This window comes from Hemiscyllium ocellatum, chromosome 25 (genome assembly GCF_020745735.1).
Source record: "Hemiscyllium ocellatum isolate sHemOce1 chromosome 25, sHemOce1.pat.X.cur, whole genome shotgun sequence".
Lineage (NCBI taxonomy): Eukaryota > Metazoa > Chordata > Chondrichthyes > Orectolobiformes > Hemiscylliidae > Hemiscyllium > Hemiscyllium ocellatum.
The window spans coordinates 55,107,580-55,128,806 of NC_083425.1; the positions used below are offsets into that span (position 1 = coordinate 55,107,580).

Sequence of the window (21,227 nt, forward strand, 5' to 3'; positions counted from 1 at the left end):
TAGCAGCTTCCTTTGACAGTACCTTGTCAAAGGCATTCCTGAAATCCAAACAGATGACATCCATTGGCCCTTTGTCTAACTTGCTCATTACCCCCGAAGGAGGTCTCACAAATTTGTCAGACATAACCTCCCCCTGATGAAGGGCTTATGCTCGAAACGTCGAATTCTCTATTCCTGAGATGCTGCCTGGCCTGCTGTGCTTTGACCAGCAACACATTTGCAGCTATAACCTCCCCATGGCAAAGCTATGCTGACTCAGCTCTATTTTACCATGCAATTGTAACTTCTCCACCAATCTCATCTTTAATAATGGACTCTAAAATCTTACGAACGACCAAGACCAGGATAAACGGTTGATGATTTCCTGTATCCTGCCTCCCTGAAACAGGGAGTTACACCAGCCATTTCCAAGTCATCTGGGGCACTCCCAGATTTTTTTGAAGGATCATTACCAAATGCCTCTGCAATCTCAACTATTTGTGTTTGAGCTCTGGGATGTGGTCCATGGTGGTCTAGATCATTTATCCACCTTCAGCTTCCCTTAGTGATGGTTACTACACTCACATGCTGACCATTCCCAATTTAATATCCTGTCATTCCAGTTACCTGTCACTTAAATTCACCAGGTTGTTGGACAATAAAACACAATGTTATCCTGGAAGAGCAGGGATTTCTCTCTCTCAGTGTTGAAGGTGCAGGATGAAGCTGCTGCTCTGACACTCTGCCCGTCTCCCTGGTAACCCCCGGGGACTGCGCACGCGCGCTGCCTTGGGCGGGGCTGCTGTTTCCGGCCTCACCGGAAGTCCGATGTGACCATGAGGCAGAGCCAGTTGTCGGTGCGGAAACGGTGGGGGAAGCCGCTGCTGTTTGTGGCGATCGGCGCCGGGATGGTGTCAGCCTTTCTGTACAGGTCAGGCAGCGGGGGGGCAGCCGAGCTCGGGGGCCACTGCATGACCTCCAGCTGTCTTTGACCATCCAGCGGCCTGGGGTGTCCCCCCGCCCCCAACCCGGGGTGTCTCCCTCCTCCCCCCCCCCCCCAAACCCGGGGTGTCTCCCCCGCCCCCAACCCGGGGTGTCTCCCTCCTCCCCCCCCGCCAAACCCGGGGTGTCTCCCCCCCCTCAAACCCGGGGTGTCTCCCTCCTCCCCCCCCCCCCCCAAACCCGGGGTGTCTCCCCCCCCCCAAACCCGGGGTGTCTTCTCTCCCCCCCCCCCACCCCCACCCCGGGGTGTCTTCCACCCCCACCCCCAACCTGGGGTGTCCTCCCTTTCCTAGCACCTCCCCACCCCCCACCCCCGCCCCTACTTTCGAGACATAGGAGTGACCCCTCCTTGCCTCACCCTTCCAGAGACTCGGGTGTCTGACCCCACCCCCAGGGTGTCCGCTCCTTCCCTCCCCCACCCAACAGACTCAAGTTGTTTCCCCCCCCACCGCCCCCTTTCCTCTCCTCCCAAGCAACTGAGGTGTTCCCCTCCTCTCCCCGTGATGATATTCCCCCACCCCACCTTCCTTGCCCAGAGACCTGTGGTGCCCCCACCCCAACCCCCCAGAAGGAGTGTCGCTCCGAAAGCTAGTGCTTCCAATTAAACCCGTTGGACTGTAACCTGGTGTTGTGTGATTTTTAACTTTGTACACCCCAGTCCAACACCGGCATCTCCAAATCATAATTTTGTTGAAAGTGACTTGCTGAGGTAATGATGACCAACACTCATACTCAGTGGTAATCAGTTCAAATCGCACCATAGTGACCTCTGACACATTTAATTAAATTTAGTAACTTCTGGACTCTTGCAAAGTGCTGTGTTGTACTTAAGGCAGTTAGGTATTTTTTAAGCATGTCAGGGTGAAAGCTGTGGCCACTGCATGGTCTGAGCCCACATGCCAGCTGTGATTTAGTTTTAATGTTCTGAGGGCAATGAGGAATGTGTCAGGCATAAAGTTGTGAAATAGCACATCATGACTTGCACTACCTGGCATTGTTTTGTGTGTTGAACAGGCACAGTTTCTTCCCAGATATTGAAGAGATTCGTGCCAAAGAACGTGACAAATATAATGAAAAGCTGCAGGTGATCCTGGAACGGAGAGAAAAACAACTGCAGGAATTGGACGAGAAGAAAAGACCACGATGAACTTGGGAAACAGGAATGAACTTCCCCACTCGAGTAGCCAACTGCAGTGCTCTAATCCAAGACACTGCAACCAGGCATGGTGCTCAAGCATGACACTGACTGAACAAAACCAGGATGAATGTTTGTACGATACACAATGCTTCTGAAATGCTCTTTAAAAGAATGAATGAAGGTTAAAGTTACAACAATTTTAAAGATGTATATATGTTTGTAATAAAAGTAAGCTGTAGATATCATGTCATTTTTGTTGACAATTTTTAATTTAAAACTCAAAGGGTTTCTTGACTTATTCAAACACAATAGAGAGGAATTGCAAGCCCATAGGATAGCAGCATCACTGTCAATAGCTGAGACATGTACCAAAAGGTCTCTGGTTTCAGCACTTAATTAGCAATAAGTGGTACGAGGAAAGATGGATGTTGTAACTGGGCTCAGCACCATGCATCAAAGTTAAAGGGCAGAGAAAAATGTTACCATGGAGACAACTGAGTCCAATTTTTGATTTATGCATAGTGCTCTGACTAGCAGAGGCAGGAAACTGCCCAGCAAATTCAGAAATAATAGGAAGAAAGAACAAAAATGTTTTTTCTTGATCACTATCTGACTTGAATGAGTGCCATTTTGTTACATTGTTTGAACCATAGCTTATAGACAAAGCAGGGAGGGATCTTACCTTGGTGTTTTCAAGACTTCAAATAATATGCATTTAATACTTCCTTTAAAAACATAGCAGAACAACTTCAAAATGCAGAACTTCCCAAAGCCCTGACCGCAGTCAGTGACATGCTGGAAGGCCAGCATTTATTGCTCTGAAGGTGGTGTGAGAAACAGATTTCTTGAATTGCTGCAGTGCCATTAGGAATGGGTGTTTGACCTATAGACAGTGAATGAACAGCAATATAGTTCCAAGTTAGGATGGTGCATTGCTTTGAGGAGCTCCCATGCACCTGCTGCTCTTGTCCTTCTGAGGTGGTAGGAGACTTGTTTGGAAGGTGCCTGTTGAAGGAAGCTTGACAAGTTGCCACAGTGTATAGAACATAGAAAAATACAGCACAGTACAGGCCCTTCAGCCCTCGATGTTGCACCGATCCAAGCCCACCTAGCCCACTTTCCTCCATATGCCTATCCAATGCCTGTTTAAATACCCATAAAGAGGGAGAGTCCACCACTGCTACTGACAGGGCATTCCATGAACTTACGACTCGCTGAGTAAAGAATCTACCCCTAACATAGTCCTATACCTACTACCCCTTAATTTAAAGCTATGCCCCCTCGTAATATCTGACTCTATACGTGGAAAAAGGTTCTCATGGTCAACCCTATCTAAACCCCTAATCATCTTGTACACCTCTATCAAGTCACCCCTAAACCTTTTCTCCAATGAAAACAGCCCCAAGTGCCTCAGCCTTTCCTCATACGATCTTCCTACCATACCAGGCAACATCCTGGTAAACCTCCTCTGCACCCGTTCCAGTGCCTCCACATCCTTCCTATAGTATGGCGACCAAAACTACACACAATACTCCAGATGCGGCCGCACCAGAGTCTTATACAACTGCAACATGACCTCAGGACTCCAGAACTCAATTCCTCTACCAATAAAGCCCAGTACACCATATGCCTTCTTCACAGCACTATTTACCTGGGTGGCAACTTTCAGAGATCTGTGTACATGGACACCAAGATCCCTCTGCTCATCCACACCACCAAGTATCCGACCATTAGCCCAGTACTCCATCTTGTTACTCTTACCAAAGTGAATCACTTCACACTTAGCTACATTGAACTCCATTTGCCACCTTTCTGCCCAGCTCTGCAGCTTATCTATATCCCGCTGTAACCTGCCACATCCTTCCTCACTGTCAACAACTCCACCAACTTTCGTATCATCCGCAAACTTGCTCATCCAACCTTCTAGCCCCTCCTCCAGATCATTTATAAACATGACAAACAGCAATGGTCCCAAAACAGATCCTTGCGGAACACCGCTGGTAACTGCACTCCAAGATTAACCTTTACCATCAACTACTACCCTCTGTCTTCTTCCAGCAAGCCAATTCCTAATCTAAACCTCTAACTCACCCTCAATGCCATACCTCTGTATTTTTTGCAGTAGCCTAAAAATAGCCTGATGGGGAACCTTATCAAACACCTTACTAAAATCCATATACACCACATCTACCGCTTTACCCTTGTCCACCTCCTGTAAGACTCACCGGCCTATAGTTACTAGGGTTATCCCTACTCCCCTTCTTGAACAAGGGAACCACATCTTGCAGACAGAACTGTAGAAAGAGACAAAGTTTTGCCCAGTAGTACTGTATCTGGATTATACAATGACCTATCTTTACCCATTATACAGTGAACAACCGCGCCAACCTATATGCAACCTTGGTGTTGTTCAGTGACCTGAAATCAATTGTGACAGAGAGAGGCCTGTACCACTTAGTGTACTGTCCCCACATTGTACAGTGTGACCTGACCCCAATGTTATTTCATGACTGAACGTCACCCACTAGTACCATGTTTGTGCAATATAGTGAGAACTGTCCCCACCAGGGGTTCCGTGGGGTATTATCCACCAGTACTATACCAGTGTTGTAGAGTTTCAACTAACTTCAACACAACCTACATTTTGAAGGACATGACCTAGAACTGTATGCCAGATGAGTTGAACATTTCAAATTGTCAGAGTTCAAAAGATCTATAAATGCAGCACACTTCAATGACAATACTGTGTGGTTTAATCATCCCATCATCATGTCATAAAAGTACAGCGATGAAAGAGGAACAAGATTGACAAGAATTGTGGAATTTCACATAATTGTTTACTCAATTATTATACTGCATCATTCACCTCCCCTCAAAAGTCACTGAGTGAAATCCATGCACACAATGATCCATAGGAAGAACAGAAAGGAATTCTCACAAAGCAGATACAATGATACACTGGCTCTGCTTTCTAGTCGCCAAGGAATGAGCAACACCACAGGTCCGTTAAAGGCAATGAAATGCATTGGTTGAATATATACTTATCACGCAACAACAAAAAAAAACATGGGGAGATTTGGCAGCTTTACAATTAATTCTTGAGTAGTGCTGTAAGCCTCTCACAGGCTTCAAGCGAAAGGCAGAGAGGTTGAGTTCTTCAGTAAAATGAGCCCACTGATCAAGGAGGCCCATGTGAACCAAAAGCATCAAGAGGCCGGTGTCTGAGTGTGGCAAAGGTTTGATGCCCCCAACTAGTGGAGGCTTCCTCCTCAAGGTTCAGAATTGAAACAGCAATTCCGATTCAGTAAGTCACATTCTTGAGCCTCGCTCTTGCAGAATCTGTTTCCAGAAAATAATATCGGGAGATAAGTTCATTAGAGGTTTTAAAGGGGTGGGAAAATTTGGTCAAGCAAACCCAAGTTGGTAGATCTCAACCCCACCGTGTCAAGTATCCCCCATCCCTTCTGTCCAGCTCGCCGACCATCTCCACTTTAGCACGTTCCACATTCTAACCAGTAACAACAAAATGCAAAGAATATCTCAAACTGTCGTAACTTGCCAGCATGAGGTCGGCATGTCTTGTGGCAGCGAGAGTGTGAGAGAGAATTAGAGGTGAATGGATGGCAGAGCAGTACCTTGGCTTTTTCACTGGGCTCTATGACAATTCCATTAGTCGAGTTATTTAGCTCCCTGGAGACAACACAAAGGAATTCAGCCTGATCTTCATTGCCATAGTTATAGGAGGATCCAATGCTAATGAGCTGTGAAAGAACATGGAATTTAAATTGTGTAATACATTTATTAATGCACCAAGTATAATTACACATGCCTCCTGCTGCACAGATATTTTCTCCATTAATGAGATACTGCAAACATTTGGAGAGATCTCTCGCTAATCTAAGATGGAGGACAGAAAATAACTGTGGCTGTAAGAGCTGCTCCTTTTTTGAGGTATTTTCAGTGTAGGATTTCCCCAAATTCCAGGAGCAGTAATTACTGTTTTATAAGCTGTTGCATTGTTTTGGAACTTTGGGGGGAAAAAGATAAAAACAACGGCCCATGGTCAGTGAATCAAACGAGAAAGACACCTGTACTGCTGTGTGACCCAGCAGTGAGCCTTCACAGCTACTGCCTCTGCTGTTTGATTTCAAGTACCTCTGGACATCGGAGTTCATCTGAGATGATGTTGGCAGGGTTGGAGCTACAGGGAGAGATTGAATAGTTTGGGCTATTTTCTCTGGAGCATCGGAAATAGAGGGACGTTACAGAGGTTCATAGAATCATGAGGGGCATGGAGAGTGTAAGCAGGCAAGGTCTTTTCCCTGGAGTGGGGGATTAAAAAATCAGAGGACACAGGTTTAAGGTGAGAGGGGAAAGATATAAAAGGGACCAAGGGCAACCTTTTTGTGCAGAGTGTGGTGTGGGTATGGAATGAGCTGCCAGAGGAAGTGGTGGAGGCTGGTAAAATTACAACATTTAAAAATAATCTAGATGGGTATATGAACAGGAAGGGTTTAGAGGGATATGGGCCAAATGCTGGCAAATGGGAGTAGAATAATGTAGGGATATCTGGTTGGCATGGATGAGTTGAACCAAAAGGTCTGTTTCCGTTCTGTATATCTTTATGACCATGTAGCTGCCTCAAAAGTTAAAGAACCAAGATAAGTTATCTTTGTAGGGTTCATCTTTAAAAACAATTCTTAGTAGTACATAAGTTAAACATTGCTAAAAGGAGAAAAATCAAAATATTTTGTTTTGCATTCATAGGAATAGAACACAAGAATCAGACTTGAAAAGAGGAACACAAATTTATACTGCATGAGAAGAGTGTTGATCGGGCCGGCACTGGCTTGGAGAGTCAGCAGGAGCTATGAAACGTTAATCTTCACTCTCAGACCAGACAGGGAATATCTCTTCTCTTCTTTACTCTGTCATGGATATATCAGCCAAGCTAGCACTAGTTGCATATCCCTAATTGCCCTTGAACTGAATGGCTTCTTTGGCCACTGTAGACAGCCGGTCCAGACCTGCGCCCATACGCACATGCATAGGAAGTACCTATGCATGCTTGTATACCTGCACTGGTGAGGAAGGGCCTGTGTGTGCACATGCATGTATGCATGTCAATGTGGACACACAAAGGGAAGGTTTGTGCATGTCTCATCCCTGCAGAAGGCTGTGCACACGTGCAATACAGGGTGAGAGTACGTGTGTGCACCTGAGAGAAAGGGTGAATGTGAGTGAAAGCTTGCATGCAAGTTTGGTACAGTGTGCACATGAGGGAAAGATCTAAACATGCAGTCTCCCCATCCTAACCATCTATACACACATACAAAGTTCATCAAATGAGCCTACATGGGGTGCACACTGGGACTGTTGCCAGCAACAGTCCTACATGCACAGGAAAAATTGAATGCCTATGGGTAGTTTACAGATGTGCATGAAAGGGAGAATGTGTACATGGGTGCATGCATGAGGGACAGCACTCATGTCAGTAATCATATAATGGAAGAAGCACACATGCACATGCCTATGAGGGAGTATGTGTGCATACGTGTGCATGAGAAGGTACATTCATGTAAGACAGGGAGAGCGTGTGAGCACTGGACATGCAAAAGGGGGCACAGGAAAGAGGAGGACAGGGCAAGAATGTGCAGATGGGACTGGGAGATTTTTATGAACCTTGGTACTGAGTGAGTTGAACACCAACCAATCAAGCTCCTCACTCTCCCAAAACAATCTGCCCAACAAATTAACTGGGAGAGGAATCCCACACTGAAAGGCAACCTGCCTCTGAGCTGATGCTCCAGGTGCCAAAAGGCCTTCTCCTGCTGCTAACTTGTATGTTCATGTGACTTCACATGCCTATGAATTCTATTCAGACCAGATCAGAATGGTGGCTCAGTGGTTAGCCCTATTGCCTCACAGCACCAGGGACTCAGGTTCAATTCCACCCTCAGGCGACTGTCTGTGTGCAGTTTGCATGTTCTCCCTGTATCTGCATGGGTTTCTGCCGAGTGCTCCGGTTTCCTCCCACAGTCCAAAGAAGTGCAAGTTAGGTGGATTGATCATGCAAAATTATCCATAGTATTCAGGGCTGTGTAGGTTAGGTGCATTAGCTATGGGAAATGCAGAGTTACACGGATAGGATAGGTGTGCTATCCTATGCTCTTTCCAAAATTAGTGTAAACTGTTGGGCCGAAAGGTTTGTTTCCACACTGTAGGGATTCTAAGAGACCGGGGTGAACACAATATCAGTGCGAGTTATACCCAACTTAGTGCAGTCCTGAGCCCACCCACTTAGAGTCATAGAGATGTACAGCATGGAATGTGATCAGGAATTGGAGCCTAGCTTGTCTCTGTCTAGATCGCTCTTTTTAACTGAAATAGCAGGAAAACAGTTTAATTAGTTAGATCTGCTTCCTGGCACTTCTAACAGCCTCTTACTCATTACTCAAATGACCAATTTATGTCTTTAGAATTGCTTAGAAATTCTGCTAAATGTTGTTACAAATGTGGGGTGGCACCGTGGCTCAGTGGTTAGCACTGCTGCCTCACAGTGCCAGTGACCTGGGTTTGATTCCAGCCTCGGGCGACTATCTGTGCAGAGTCTGCATGTTTGTGTGGGTTTTCTCCGGGTGCTCCGGTTTCCTCCCACAATCCAAAGAATTGCAGGTGAATTGATGAATTGGCCATGCTAAATTACCCATCGTGTTAGGTACATTAGTTAGGGGTAAATGTGGGAGAATCGGTCTGGGTGGGTTACTCTTCGGAGGGTTGATGTGGACTAGTTGGGCCGAAAAAGGCCTGGTTCCATACTGAAGGGAATCTAATCTCATCAACCAAAAAAACCATGTCGCACAACCCAATGATTAAAAAATATAAATATGTTATGCTGTACTACCACCACCACTGACATCCCCAACCCCAAATCCTCCATGAGAACCAGGTTGGGCAATGGTGCTTTTACTAAACAGATCCTCTTTGCTAAAAATAGCATGGAAGAATTCCTTAGAAACACACCTGCAAGTTAATATTATATAGCAGAACTGCATTGCAACACAGTCATCCTCTCCACACAGTGGTAAACTGAGTGCAAAACATCTTTCAAATGTTTATACAAACCTGGTTTCAAAAGGTCTACAGGATGACATAAAAATTCCTATCCTAGCTATTGTTGAAATGTAGAAAGATAAAGCACCACAGAAGCAGTCCTCCCTGACATTTCAAACAAACTCAGTAACATTCTGCCTAACACAACCCTCAACTGCACTATTGACCAAAAACATTGACTTCATTTCCGCTGAAATTTGCTTACTGTCCACCTTGCATCACATACCTAGTATTCTGTTGCATATATTCCCTCCCCTTTCTGCCACTCCATTCTGTTTATCTTTTGAGATTAAACTGGATTATTGTTAGCCTTACTTCGGGTTGTGTCATTTTCCAATTTTTACTTTTTTTTTTACTGTTTAGGTCAAACTGTTGCTTTTAAAATCCTTACTCCTCAGTAACAGCTCCCCTCAGTGTTCAAAGTATGCTTGCAACTACAGTTGCAGTGCAGTGCCCATTGATGGTTTCAACCTTGCCAAAATCGTAGATCCCATTTAATAATAACGGATAATTAAGGAGGTACCTGCTCAAACTTCCAGCCATCTGACATTGTCGAAACCATCTGGGTGAGCTCCTCTTCCTGGCACTGCAGGACACGGTAAACATGTTTAACTGGACCCTATGGAGCAAACAGCAAATAATTAGAGATACTAGCATAGCGATCTTTATTCATTCATAAAGCAGTCAAAGGCAAAAAAGAAACAAACCACCACCTCCTTTCCTTTCTGCTAAGGCAAACCTTTAAGTTTTCCTTTTTTTAAAAAATCCCATTTAAGGTATTGCTGGCTGGACCAGCATTTATTGTCCATCCCTAGCTGCCTCATCAGGTCATGATGGTGAGATGCTTTTTTGAACCACTGCAGTTCCATGTGATCAAATCTTCAGTCATCCATTGCTCCATGACAAATTTTATTTGATAACATTTCTGTGAAGCATCTTGAGGAGTTTTCAGAGCATCTTGAGGAGTTTTCAGATATTAATGGTGCTGTATAAATTCAAGAGCATTATGGTTGTTGCTCCTATCAATCACACCAAGTCAGAATGATTCCCAAGTCTTGCTGCATGCCATCCTCCTCTCTCTACAAGAATCTCAGGAAGTCCCTCTCCCACTGCAACTCCCAGGTCATTTCCTCTGCCCTGAAGGTCTTCAATCATGTCGTGAAACAAACTCACTACCACAGCCACATTTGCTTCCTCAGTGCCTGCCTCTGTAACCAACTCATTCCACACGGACTCCGGACCACCCTTAAACCAGCAGAGTTCGGACCCGAACAGGACAAACAGTATAGACTACAGATTCAAAAACACTAGCAACAGTTCTCCTTCAAGATCCTCCGCTCCACGCTTGCAGCAATGTGCCGGCACCTAACCTCTCTACAGTCAGCCCTGCCTCAGCTGAGGGCCACACTCTCTCAGAATTACAAAGGACCCACTCTGTACTACATCTTCAGAATTCATACTCTCAACAAACAGTATTTCAATTCCATCTCAAACATCAAAGACTGTAAGTACAACAAACTTTTATCCACCCACTTCCATAACCTGCGCTCCTCAAACATTCCAGAAGATTCCCCTGGCCTCAGAAACTACTTAGATGCCATTAGCCATTCGGCTGATGCAGCTGCCACCCCCTCGCTGATTGATGATGTCACTTCCGCCCCATCATGGCCACTCCCACAACCACTTCGCCCCTCAATTCCTCATGCATCACACGTGACATCACTTCTGCCCCTCACATCATCGCTGATGCCACATGCTCAGTGACTTCCGCCACCCCTAATCCCATGGTCACCACCACTTCCGCCCCCACCAGCGCCACTCACCTGCATTCTGCTGACACGCCCCCCACAAACTCCACTGTCACTATCCCTACACCCCAGAACCCTGAGGGGAACACTACGCCTGCTCATGACTCCACCCCCATTCCCCCCAACCACCACACCCATTGCAGTTACAGGTTCCGCCCCCACTCCCAGCTCCACACCCACACCAGATCCCAGCTCCCAGCCCTGCCGAGTTTTCACTATCCCTCCAGTCCTCTCCCTCACTGAGGACGAACGATCAGTCCTCAGCAAAGGACTCACCTTCATCCCCCTCCGTCCACGCATCAATGAATTTAATACACGCCCGTGACGTCAAAACCTCCGAGCTTACTTTCACAATCAGGATTCTGCCCACCTTCCGAGGACTCCTTCCAACACACTGCATCCACCTGGACACCCCGTGCTGGCGTATTACCTGCCCTCGACCTCTTCATTTCCAACTGCCGCTGGGACATTAACCGCCTCAACCTGTCTACCCCCCTCTCCCACTTCAACCTCTCACTCTCACAATGCGCAGCCCTCTAACCCCTCTGCTCCAATACCAACCTCACCACCAAGCCAGCGGATAAAGGGGGCGCAGTGGTAGCCTGGCGCACTGACCTCTACACCGCTGAAGACAAGTGCCAACTCGAGGACACTTCTTCCTACTGCCCCCTCGACCATGACCCCAACCCCCATCACCAAACCATCATCTCCCAGACCATGCAGAACCTCATCACCTCAGGAGATCTCCCACCCACAGCTTCCAACCTCATAGTCCAGGAACCCCGCACTGCCCGGTTCTACCTCCTTCCCAAGATCCACAAGCCTGACCACCCTGGCCAACACATTGTCTCAGCATGCTCCTGCCTCACTGAACTCATCTCTACCTACCTCGACACTGTCCTATCCCCCTAGACCAGGAACTCCCCACATACATTCCATACACCACCCATGCCCTCTACCTCCTCCAAGACTTCCATTTCCCCGCCCCCAACGCCTCATCTTCACCATGGCTATCCAATCCCTCTACACCTCCATCCGCCATGACCAGGGCCTCCAAGCCCTCCGTTTTTTCCTCTCCAGACGTCCCCAACAGTACCCTTCCACCGACACTCTCATTTGTTTGGCCGAACTGGTCCTCACCCTTAATTTCTCCTTTGAATCCTCCCACTTCCTCCAGACCAAAGGGGTAGCCATGGGCACACATATGGGCCCCAGCTATGCCTGTCTCTTTGTTGGCTACGTAGAACAGTTGATCTTCCGTAATTACACCGGCACCACTCCCCACCTCTTCCTCCGCTACATTGATGACTGCATTGGCGCCATCTCGTCCTCCCACGAGGAGGTTGAGCAATTCATCAACTTCACCAACACATTCCACCCTGTCCTTAAATTTACCTGGACCATCTCTGACACCTCCCTCCCCTTCCTGGACCTCTCCATCTCCATTAATGATGACCGACTTGACACTGACATTTTTTACAAACCCACCGACTCCCACAGCTACCTGGATTATACCTCTTCCCACCCGACCTCTTGCAAAAATGCCATCCCGTATTCCCAATTCCTCCGCCTCCGCCGTATCTGCTCCCAGGAGGACCAGTTCCACCATAGAACACACCAGATGGCCTCCTTCTTTAGAAACCGCAATTTCCCTTCCCACGTGGTTAAAGATGCCCTCCAATGCATCTCGTCCACATACCGCACCTCCGCCCTCAGACCCCACCCCTCCAACCGTAACAAGGACAGAACGCCCCTGGTGCTCACCTTCCACCCTACACACCTTCGCATAAACCAAATCATCCGCCGACATTTCCGCCACCTCCAAAAAGACCCCACCATCAGGGATATATTTCCCATCCCACCCCTTTCCGCCTTCCGCAAAGACCGTTCCCTCCGTGACTACCTGGTCAGGTCCATGCCCCCCTACAACTCACCCTCCCTTCCTGGCACCTTCCCCTACCACTGCAGGAACTGTAAAACCTGCGTCCACACCTCTTCCCTCACCTCTATCCAAGGCCCTAAAGGACCCTTCCACATCCATCAAAGTTTTACCTGCACATCAACAGTTTCCTCATTTCCCCTTCCCCTACCTCACCCTAGTTCCAAACTTCCAGCTCAGCACTGTCCCCATGACTTGTCCGACCTGCCTGCCTCCTTTTCCACCTATCCACTCCACCCTCTCCTCCCTGACCTATCACCTTCATTCCCTCCCCAACTCACCTATTGTACTCTATGCTACTTTCTCCCCACTCCCACCCTCCTCTAGCTTATCTCTCCACGCTTCAGGCTCACTGCCTTTATTCCTGATGAAGGGTTTTTCCCAAAACATCGATTTCGCTGCTCCTCGGATTCTGCCTGAACTGCTGTGCTCTTCCAGCACCACTGATCCAGAATCTGCTTCGTTATCTGACGAATTCCAAATGAAACTGAACACTGCAGCATCATTCAGAAACAGCCGTGACAGAACATGTGATCGAGGGAAGGGCGATAAATCTGCTCAGGTAAGAAGTGAAGCATCAGAATTTCTAAAGTGATTGACCTCCAACAATCATAACCATCTTTCTTTGTTCTTGGTATGATCCAACTCAATGGTGAGCTTCTCTCTGATCCATTGACCTGAACGTTGTTAAGGACCCTTGATGTCACGCTTGATCAAATGTATCTTAATGTCATTCTCACCTCACATATAGCATTCAGTTGTGTCCATTTCTAGCTAATACTGTTTCTACACCAGCTGAGGTAATCATGAAAGTCTCGCCTTTTCAAACTGTCCTGAGACATGATGACCCTCAGGTTAAATTCACCATGGGTCATCTCTCTCATGAGAGAATAATCCTGTGGTCCTCTGGGACTTGGTGACTTGGATATCTGGAAATGTGGGAAATGTTTCCACTTCAGCTGAGAGATGGCAGATCTATCTTTCTGGTTACAGAGTCATAGAGTCACCTAACATGGAAACAGACCCTTTTGTCCAACTCATCCATGTTGACCTAGTTTCATAAGCTAAATTAGTCCCATTTGCCCACGGTTGGTCCACTTTAAACCTTTCCTATTCACGTACCTGCGCAAATGTCTTTTAAATGTTGTAATTGTACCCACCTCTAACATTTCCTCTGGCAGTTCATTCCATATACGTACCACTCTCTGAAAACACTGGTTCCCAGGTTCCTTTTAAATCTTTCCCCCCTCACTTTCAGCCTATGCCCTCTGGTTTCAGACTCTCCTACCCTAGAGAAAAGACCTTGGCTATTCACCTTATGTATGCCTCTCATGATTTTATAAACCTCTGCAAGATCATCAGCCTCGTATACTCCAGGGAAAAAAGTCCCAGCCTCGCCAGCCTCTCGTTATAACCCAAACCTTCCAGTCTCGTTAACATCCTTTTAAATCTTTTCTGCATCCTTTCCAGTTTAATAAAATCCTTCCTATGGTAGGGTGAACAGAATTGTATGTAATACTCCAAAAGTGGCCTCATCAATGTATTGTACAGCCTCAACAAGATGTCCCAACTCCTTCACTCAATGTTCTGACCAATGAAGGCAGGTGTGCCACTTTAAAGAACTATTTATCTGAACCTCTAGGTCTCTCCATTCGACAACACACCCCAGGACCCTACCATTAATTGTGGAAGTCCTGCCCTGTTTTGGTTTATCAAAATTCAACATCTCGCATTTATCAAAATTAAACTGCATTTGCCATGTGTTGGCAAGCTTATGTCTCCTTTGGCCTACTGGTTAGAAGTACCAGCTTCTGGTGAATCTGGTCAGGGATTATACATTGGAGAGTTTGTTTTTTCATTGGTGCAACCTAAACAGTCTCTGAAAGATCACCAAACACGCTGACTACACATTTTGTGCCAAATTCCTAAGGACACTGCTAATTAAAAAAAAATTAGATAAATTACTTTTGACATTTCCATTCCCAACTTCACTTCACTGTCCAGGGTCCTGTAATGTGTGCACACACTTTGATGATTCCCATGTTCGCACTCTGCTTTTGTACATAAGCATAGACTGGTTTCAGAGAGTTGTCAGAAACCAGAGTTGGAGCTATCTGGTTTCCAGTAAAATAAATTACCAAATGGTTAATCCAAGGGTAGGCTCTCACCTGTGAAGTCCTATTCTCCAGGTCCCTAATGCGTTCTTTGACCAGCCGAACGAGTAACGCAATGTTATAAAACTCCGCCTCCTCCAGCACCCCTGGAAAAATAAAGTACAGATTAGAAAGCACTCAGCCAGGGCTTGACTCCATCAGCAGTAGTGTCAGAAGCTCAAACATTGCCTCAAGCTTAACATTTGACCAACAAGGCAGTTTTCATGAGCTTGGTGGCTCAGTGGTTAGCACCAGGGACCTGGGTTCAATTCCCACCTCGGGCAATGTGGAGTTTGCACGTTCTCCCCGTGTCTGTGGGGGTTCCCTTTGGGTGCTCCGGTTTCCTCCCACAGTCCAAAGATGTGCAGGTCAGGTGAATTGGCCATGCTAAATTGCCCGTAGTGTTAGGTGGATTAGTCAGGGGTAAATATAGGGGGGTGGGTTTCCGTTCAGAGGGTCAGTGTGGACTTGTTGGGCTGAAGGGCCTGTCTCCACACTGTAGGTAATGGAGTCTATTGCACCATGAACATTCAGACAATTTAACAACTGAATGGCAACATAGTACCATACAAGTACAAAGGGCATGTCCAAACAAAATACTCAATATCTAACCCATCCAGTTTCCTACAGCCAAACTCACACCTTGTCCAATTTTACTCAGTACCTCTAATGTTTTTCACTATAACACAGGACAAATGTAGAAACACCACCACCTAACTGGAGATCAACTGAAGATTATTGGACAGCATCCATTGGTACACTTTTAACCAGGATCATGTTTTGTTCAGGGAAGGGAGGAAATATATAAGAAATTGTAATTTGTTTTTGATAAAATCCCTACAGTATGGAAACAAGCCATTTAGCCCATCAAGTACACACCAACCCTCCGAAGAACATCCCACCTGACCAACCCAGTTCCCTTTCCCTGTAACCCTGCATTTCCAGTTGCTAATTCACCCAACCTGTATATCCCTGGACACTATGGGAAATTTCTAGGTAAAAACAATGACTGATGAAGGGCTTTTGCCCGAAACTTCGAGATTTCGCTGCTCGTTGGATGCTGCCTGAACTGCTGTGCTCTTCCACCACCACTGATCCAGACTATGGGAAATTTACCATGGCTGATTCACCTAACACGCACATCTTTAGATTGTAGGAGGAAACCATGGCACCTGAAGAAAACCCACAGAGACATGGAGAGAATGTGCAATCAGCACACAGACAGTCATCTGACACTAGAATTGAACCCGGGTCCCTGGCGCTGTGAGGCAGTAGCGCTAACCAATGAGCCACCATGCCTCAGTGAAACCTATCTGCTATGTCAAAGTGTGGCCTTCACCTTTCACTGTCTTATGAGCAGAATAGCTGACCAGTTTACTCACTCAACTTTTTAATTCAAGTATTATGCTTGGTAAAAAATTGACCTATGGGAGGAGAGTAGGTACAGATCATCTTTTATACCTTTTGATCCAAGCTGTTTAAACCCAGCTTTGGCAGTCTAATTGAGTGAACAAATAGACAATAGTACAGGGCATGTCTTAACACTTAGCGGTAATCAACGTAATGGTCAACCCACCTCTGTAATGAATCACTGCACTAAACATAAGTAAAGTCACCATACTCTCAGAAGACCAGAGGGCTGCTCTCTCATTTGAGAATGACTGATGGGGAAGTTTAAACTGATAGTCACCACTGACAGTCACTAGCAAGGGGCTAGAAGGCGGGATTGTCACAATAATCTCAGTCATTGCAGGTACTGACCATAACTGACATTTGAAGGCCTCACAATGTTTAAGACCCATCAGCATGCCTTTGACTTTCTTCAGAAACTCTCTAACCTGATATGGTTTTACTCGGTTTCTAAAATCCACACCATCAAACAAAAATGCACAAAGGATGGAATAGAATTTAAAATGGACACAAAGCCACAGTGGAAAGTTACTCGCGAAGAGAGAAAAAGACGTGGAGTCGGGAATGTGCAGGAAAATCATATATCTTCTGAAAAACAAAGCAAAGTGTGAGTCATTCGCATATTGAAATGCGCCTCTGCACTCAGCTGCAACGTTTGGCTCTTCATTTGCTGCAGCTTCTTGACATCTACCTGTACATCACAGCTCATATCATTAACACTGTAGCTATTCCACATCATCCTCTGCAGCAATTTACGCAAAGTACCATCAGCCCTACCAACATGAGGAAACCAGAAACCCAAATCAAGCTCCAAACTTCAACAGTGAAACCACCGCTTTCAATGAGCAAGCAATAACGATACTTCAATCTAAATCATTTGCCTTGTGCGTTAGGATAAAGAATTTTACACAATTGTTCAAATCATGTACATATTTTAGATAAATATGTAAGACAAATGGCAACAGATGTTGTGTTTTCAGATACCATTTTCAGAACACTTGATTTCTCTATTATACTTGTGCAACACATTCTTGACCTAATCAGTAAATAAAATCCTAGACTGGGGATCTCTCATGGCACAATCTAATCTCTTTGAGAACTGGACACATATTAATCATACCTCAAAATCAACTCGCTGTTTTCCCTGGAGCGTCGGAGGCTGAGGGGTGACCTTATAGAGGTTTATAAAATCGTGAGGGGCATGAATAGGGTAAATGGACAAGGTAATTTCCCTGGGCTGGGGGAGCCCAAAATTAGAGGGCATAGGTTTAGGGTGAGATGGGAAAGATTTAAAAGGGACCTAAGTGGCAACTTTTTCATGTGAGAGTTGTTCATGTTGGAATGAGCTGCCAGAGGAAGTGGAGGAGACTGGGTGATTACAACATTTAAAAGGCATCTGGATGAGTTTATAAATAGGAAAGGTTTAGATGGATATGGGACAAGTGCTCGCAAATAGGGCTAGATCAATTTAGGATATCTGGTGAACATGGACAAGTTGGACTGAAGTGTATGTTTCTGAGCTGTATATATCTCAATGGCTCTGTTATAACATCTTTAGTAATATCTTCTGACATTTTGCCTATGTCAAACGTTAAGCTAACTTGCCTGTAATTCCCTATCTACTGCCTCCCTCCCTTTTTGGATAAAGGAGTTACTTAGCTATTTTATAATCTAATGAAACCTTCTCTGAATCTATTGAGATTTAAGACCCTTGGATGAAATCCATCAGCACCAGGCGACTTGCCACCTCGCAGTTCGAACATGTAGCTGCCCCTTCTTGAAAGTTTTATGCAGTAAAACATATTTGACCACAAATCTATGATATCGTGGTCTGCAAAGAATGTCTGTCATGCTCTGCCTGAAAAGGAGATGACATGTCCTGTCATATCGTTCCCTGAGGAGCATTGCATAAAGTTTTAAACAAATGCCAAAATATAACTTGGCATCTGGTGAGAAATGCTGTCCCTGCCAGATCCTTCCCTACACGCCTGGAGTTTCACTCTCTCTACCCCGAGAGGCAATGATGAGAAAGAGACGGTTGTTCATTTCCTTTGGATGTTCCTTTGCAGAGAAGGTCTCAGGAAAGAGATGCAATTGTCAAGGTCCAATTTGAGAAACACTGTGGCTGAGGACTCTGCACACGATGGGCTGTTCCCAGGGATGCACACAGAACCAAACGTAACTTCTGCTGGGGGACATCAACTGAGTGAATTACACTTATTAGTTTTCTGAAACACATTGGCTCTATCCATTGGAAGATCATTCACAACTAAATGTTGCAGACTGGCACATTACAAGGTCCAAGATTGTGAACTGAGGAATGTACTGAAGCTTGATACAAGTGCATAAAGCGTTAATGGAGAAAAGAACTGTCTGAAGTCCACCTTCCATAGTAAACTAAAGGATTGAAAATTGTGTAAAATCCGCGCATTGCATCATGGTCAAGGAATATTTATTATAAACTTCAAGTGTAATTGAACTTGTGCGGCACGGTGAACTTGTGAACGTGGGCGGCACGGTGGCACAGTGGTTAGCACTGCTGCCTCACAGCGCCTGAGACCCGGGTTCAGTTCCCGACTCAGGTGACTGACTGTGTGGAGTTTGCACGTTCTCCCCGTGTCAGCGTGGGTTTCCTCCGGGTGCTCCGGTTTCCTCCCACAGTCCAAAGATGTGCGGGTCAGGTGAATTGGCCATGCTAAATTGCCCGTAGTGTTAGGTAAGGGGTAAATGTAGGGGTATGGGTGGGTTTCGCTTCGGTGGGTCGGTGTGGACTTGTTGGGCCGAAGGGCCTGTTTCCACACTGTAAGTCTAATCTAATCTTGTACTGTGGCAATTCAGATTGTCATATGTTGTATAGAAGGTTTTTAATTGTATTGTACTTTCTCAAATGTCCAACTTGAAATGTTATTGAGCATATTTATACATTTGTTTAATAAATAATGTATAAGTTTGAGGAAAAAAAATGTCTGGATTACACTTATGTCCAGTGAATATCCTTGGCAATATGTTAATGTCAGTCAGTGTGCTCAGTTATATTTAAGCAGGTTTCAATTCTCACCCTCCTCTGCTAAATCTTTGTTAATGATCAGTTTGCCATGTCGCAGGTAGTTGAGGATCGGCCCAAAGTAACTTGGGTCTCTGTCAATTAGATAGGCACCGGTTTCATCCTGTAAAACATAGAGAAAAAGCAAAACATAAAATATGTAATACAAATCGATTGTACACAATGCAAAATCAGACTTTGAATGTACTGAGAATGTCTTGGTTTCGTATTTCTTCCATACAAACAGCATAACTCCAATTATGAGAGTGTTTGGTGAAAACCTGAGTGGGACTGGGGACAGTTCATGAGGATGAGGACTGTGACGCCTTTGGCTTTTGTTGGTGATCTTTCACCAGGATCTGATAATGATCAAGAATGTAGTCACCCTCCCTGCCAGTCAGTGCTTACTCCCGTCAGGTGTGGCAGGTTATCCTGAGGAAATCGCTGCTAAGAAATATTCCCATGTCCAAGCACGGGTAGAGATGGTTGGTGAGAGAACGTGTTGCTGCTGGCAAGATGACCAGGAGTGGGGAATGGGGAGGACGGTGCTGGATCTAGTAAAAAAAACAGAGCCATACAAACAAGTCAGGGTGGTTCCTGATCCTTACTGCACACAGTGTGTGGATGGGGCTCTCATGTGAACTGACCCCTGTCCAGAGGGGTTTGCCCACCGATCACCATGGAGACAATGCAGTGAGGTGGGGGGAGGGGGTCACCATGGAGACAATGCAGTGAGGTGGGGGGAGGGGGTCACCATGGAGACAATGCAGTGAGGTGGGGGGAGGGGGTCACCATGGAGACAATGCAGTGAGGTGGGGGGAGGGGGTCACCATGGAGACAATGCAGTGAGGTGGGGAGAGGGGGTCACCATGGAGACAATGCAGTGAGGTGGGGAGAGGGGGTCACCATGGAGACAATGTAGTGAGGTGGGGAGAGGGGGTCACCATGGAGACAATGTAGTGAGGTGGGGGGAGGGGGTCACCATGGAGACAATGCAGTGGGGTGGGGAAGGGGGGTCACCATGGAGACAATGCAGTGGAGTGGGGGGAGGGGGTCACCATGGAGACAATGCAGTGAGGTGGGGGGAGGGGGTCACCATGGAGACAATGCAGTGGGGTGGGGGGGTCACCATGGAGACAATGCAGTGGGGTGGGGGGGGTCACCATGGAGACAATGCAGTGAGGTGGGGGGAGGGGGTCACCATGGAGACAATGCAGTGAGGTGGGGGGAGGGGGTCACCATGGAGACAATGCAGTGAGGTTGGGGGGGGGTCACCATGGAGACAATGCAGTGAGGTGGGGGGGAGGGGGTCACCATGGAGACAATGCAGTGAGGTGGGGGGAGGGGGTCACCATGGAGACAATGCAGTGAGGTAGGGGGAGGGGGTCACCATGGAGACCGCCATTACCTTGTCCGAGTCCAGGTCTGGGTCCTCCTGGCACAGGCGGCACAGGAAGGATTTGGGATCCCTGCACAGGGTTTGCTTGGTGCTGACGAAGTACGTCCCTCCCACGTTCAGGCGAACCCATTTGTTGGCGGCTTTGTCCCCGGAGCCGGGAGCGCTGGCGCCATTACCGCCCGGAGGCCCCGAGTTCTGCAGCTCCGCCATCAAGCCGCCATTTCCGGAAGTGCCGGGTCAACG

The 21,227-nt window shown here is 46.6% G+C and overlaps 1 protein-coding gene across 1 annotated transcript; it reads right to left on the reverse strand.

The window, feature by feature from the left end:
• Window positions 1-4,849: 4,849 nt before the first annotated feature.
• LOC132827696 (BTB/POZ domain-containing protein KCTD2-like) lies at window positions 4,850-21,224 on the reverse strand. The gene is made up of 6 exons (XM_060844369.1): window positions 20,994-21,224; window positions 19,601-19,709; window positions 15,148-15,239; window positions 9,756-9,851; window positions 5,755-5,880; window positions 4,850-5,458 (listed from the first exon to the last, which is right to left on the reverse strand). The coding sequence occupies exons 1-6, from the start codon at window positions 21,192-21,194 to the stop codon at window positions 5,429-5,431; spliced, it is 654 nt and encodes a 217-aa protein (XP_060700352.1). The 5' UTR covers window positions 21,195-21,224; the 3' UTR covers window positions 4,850-5,428.
• Window positions 21,225-21,227: the final 3 nt, after the last annotated feature.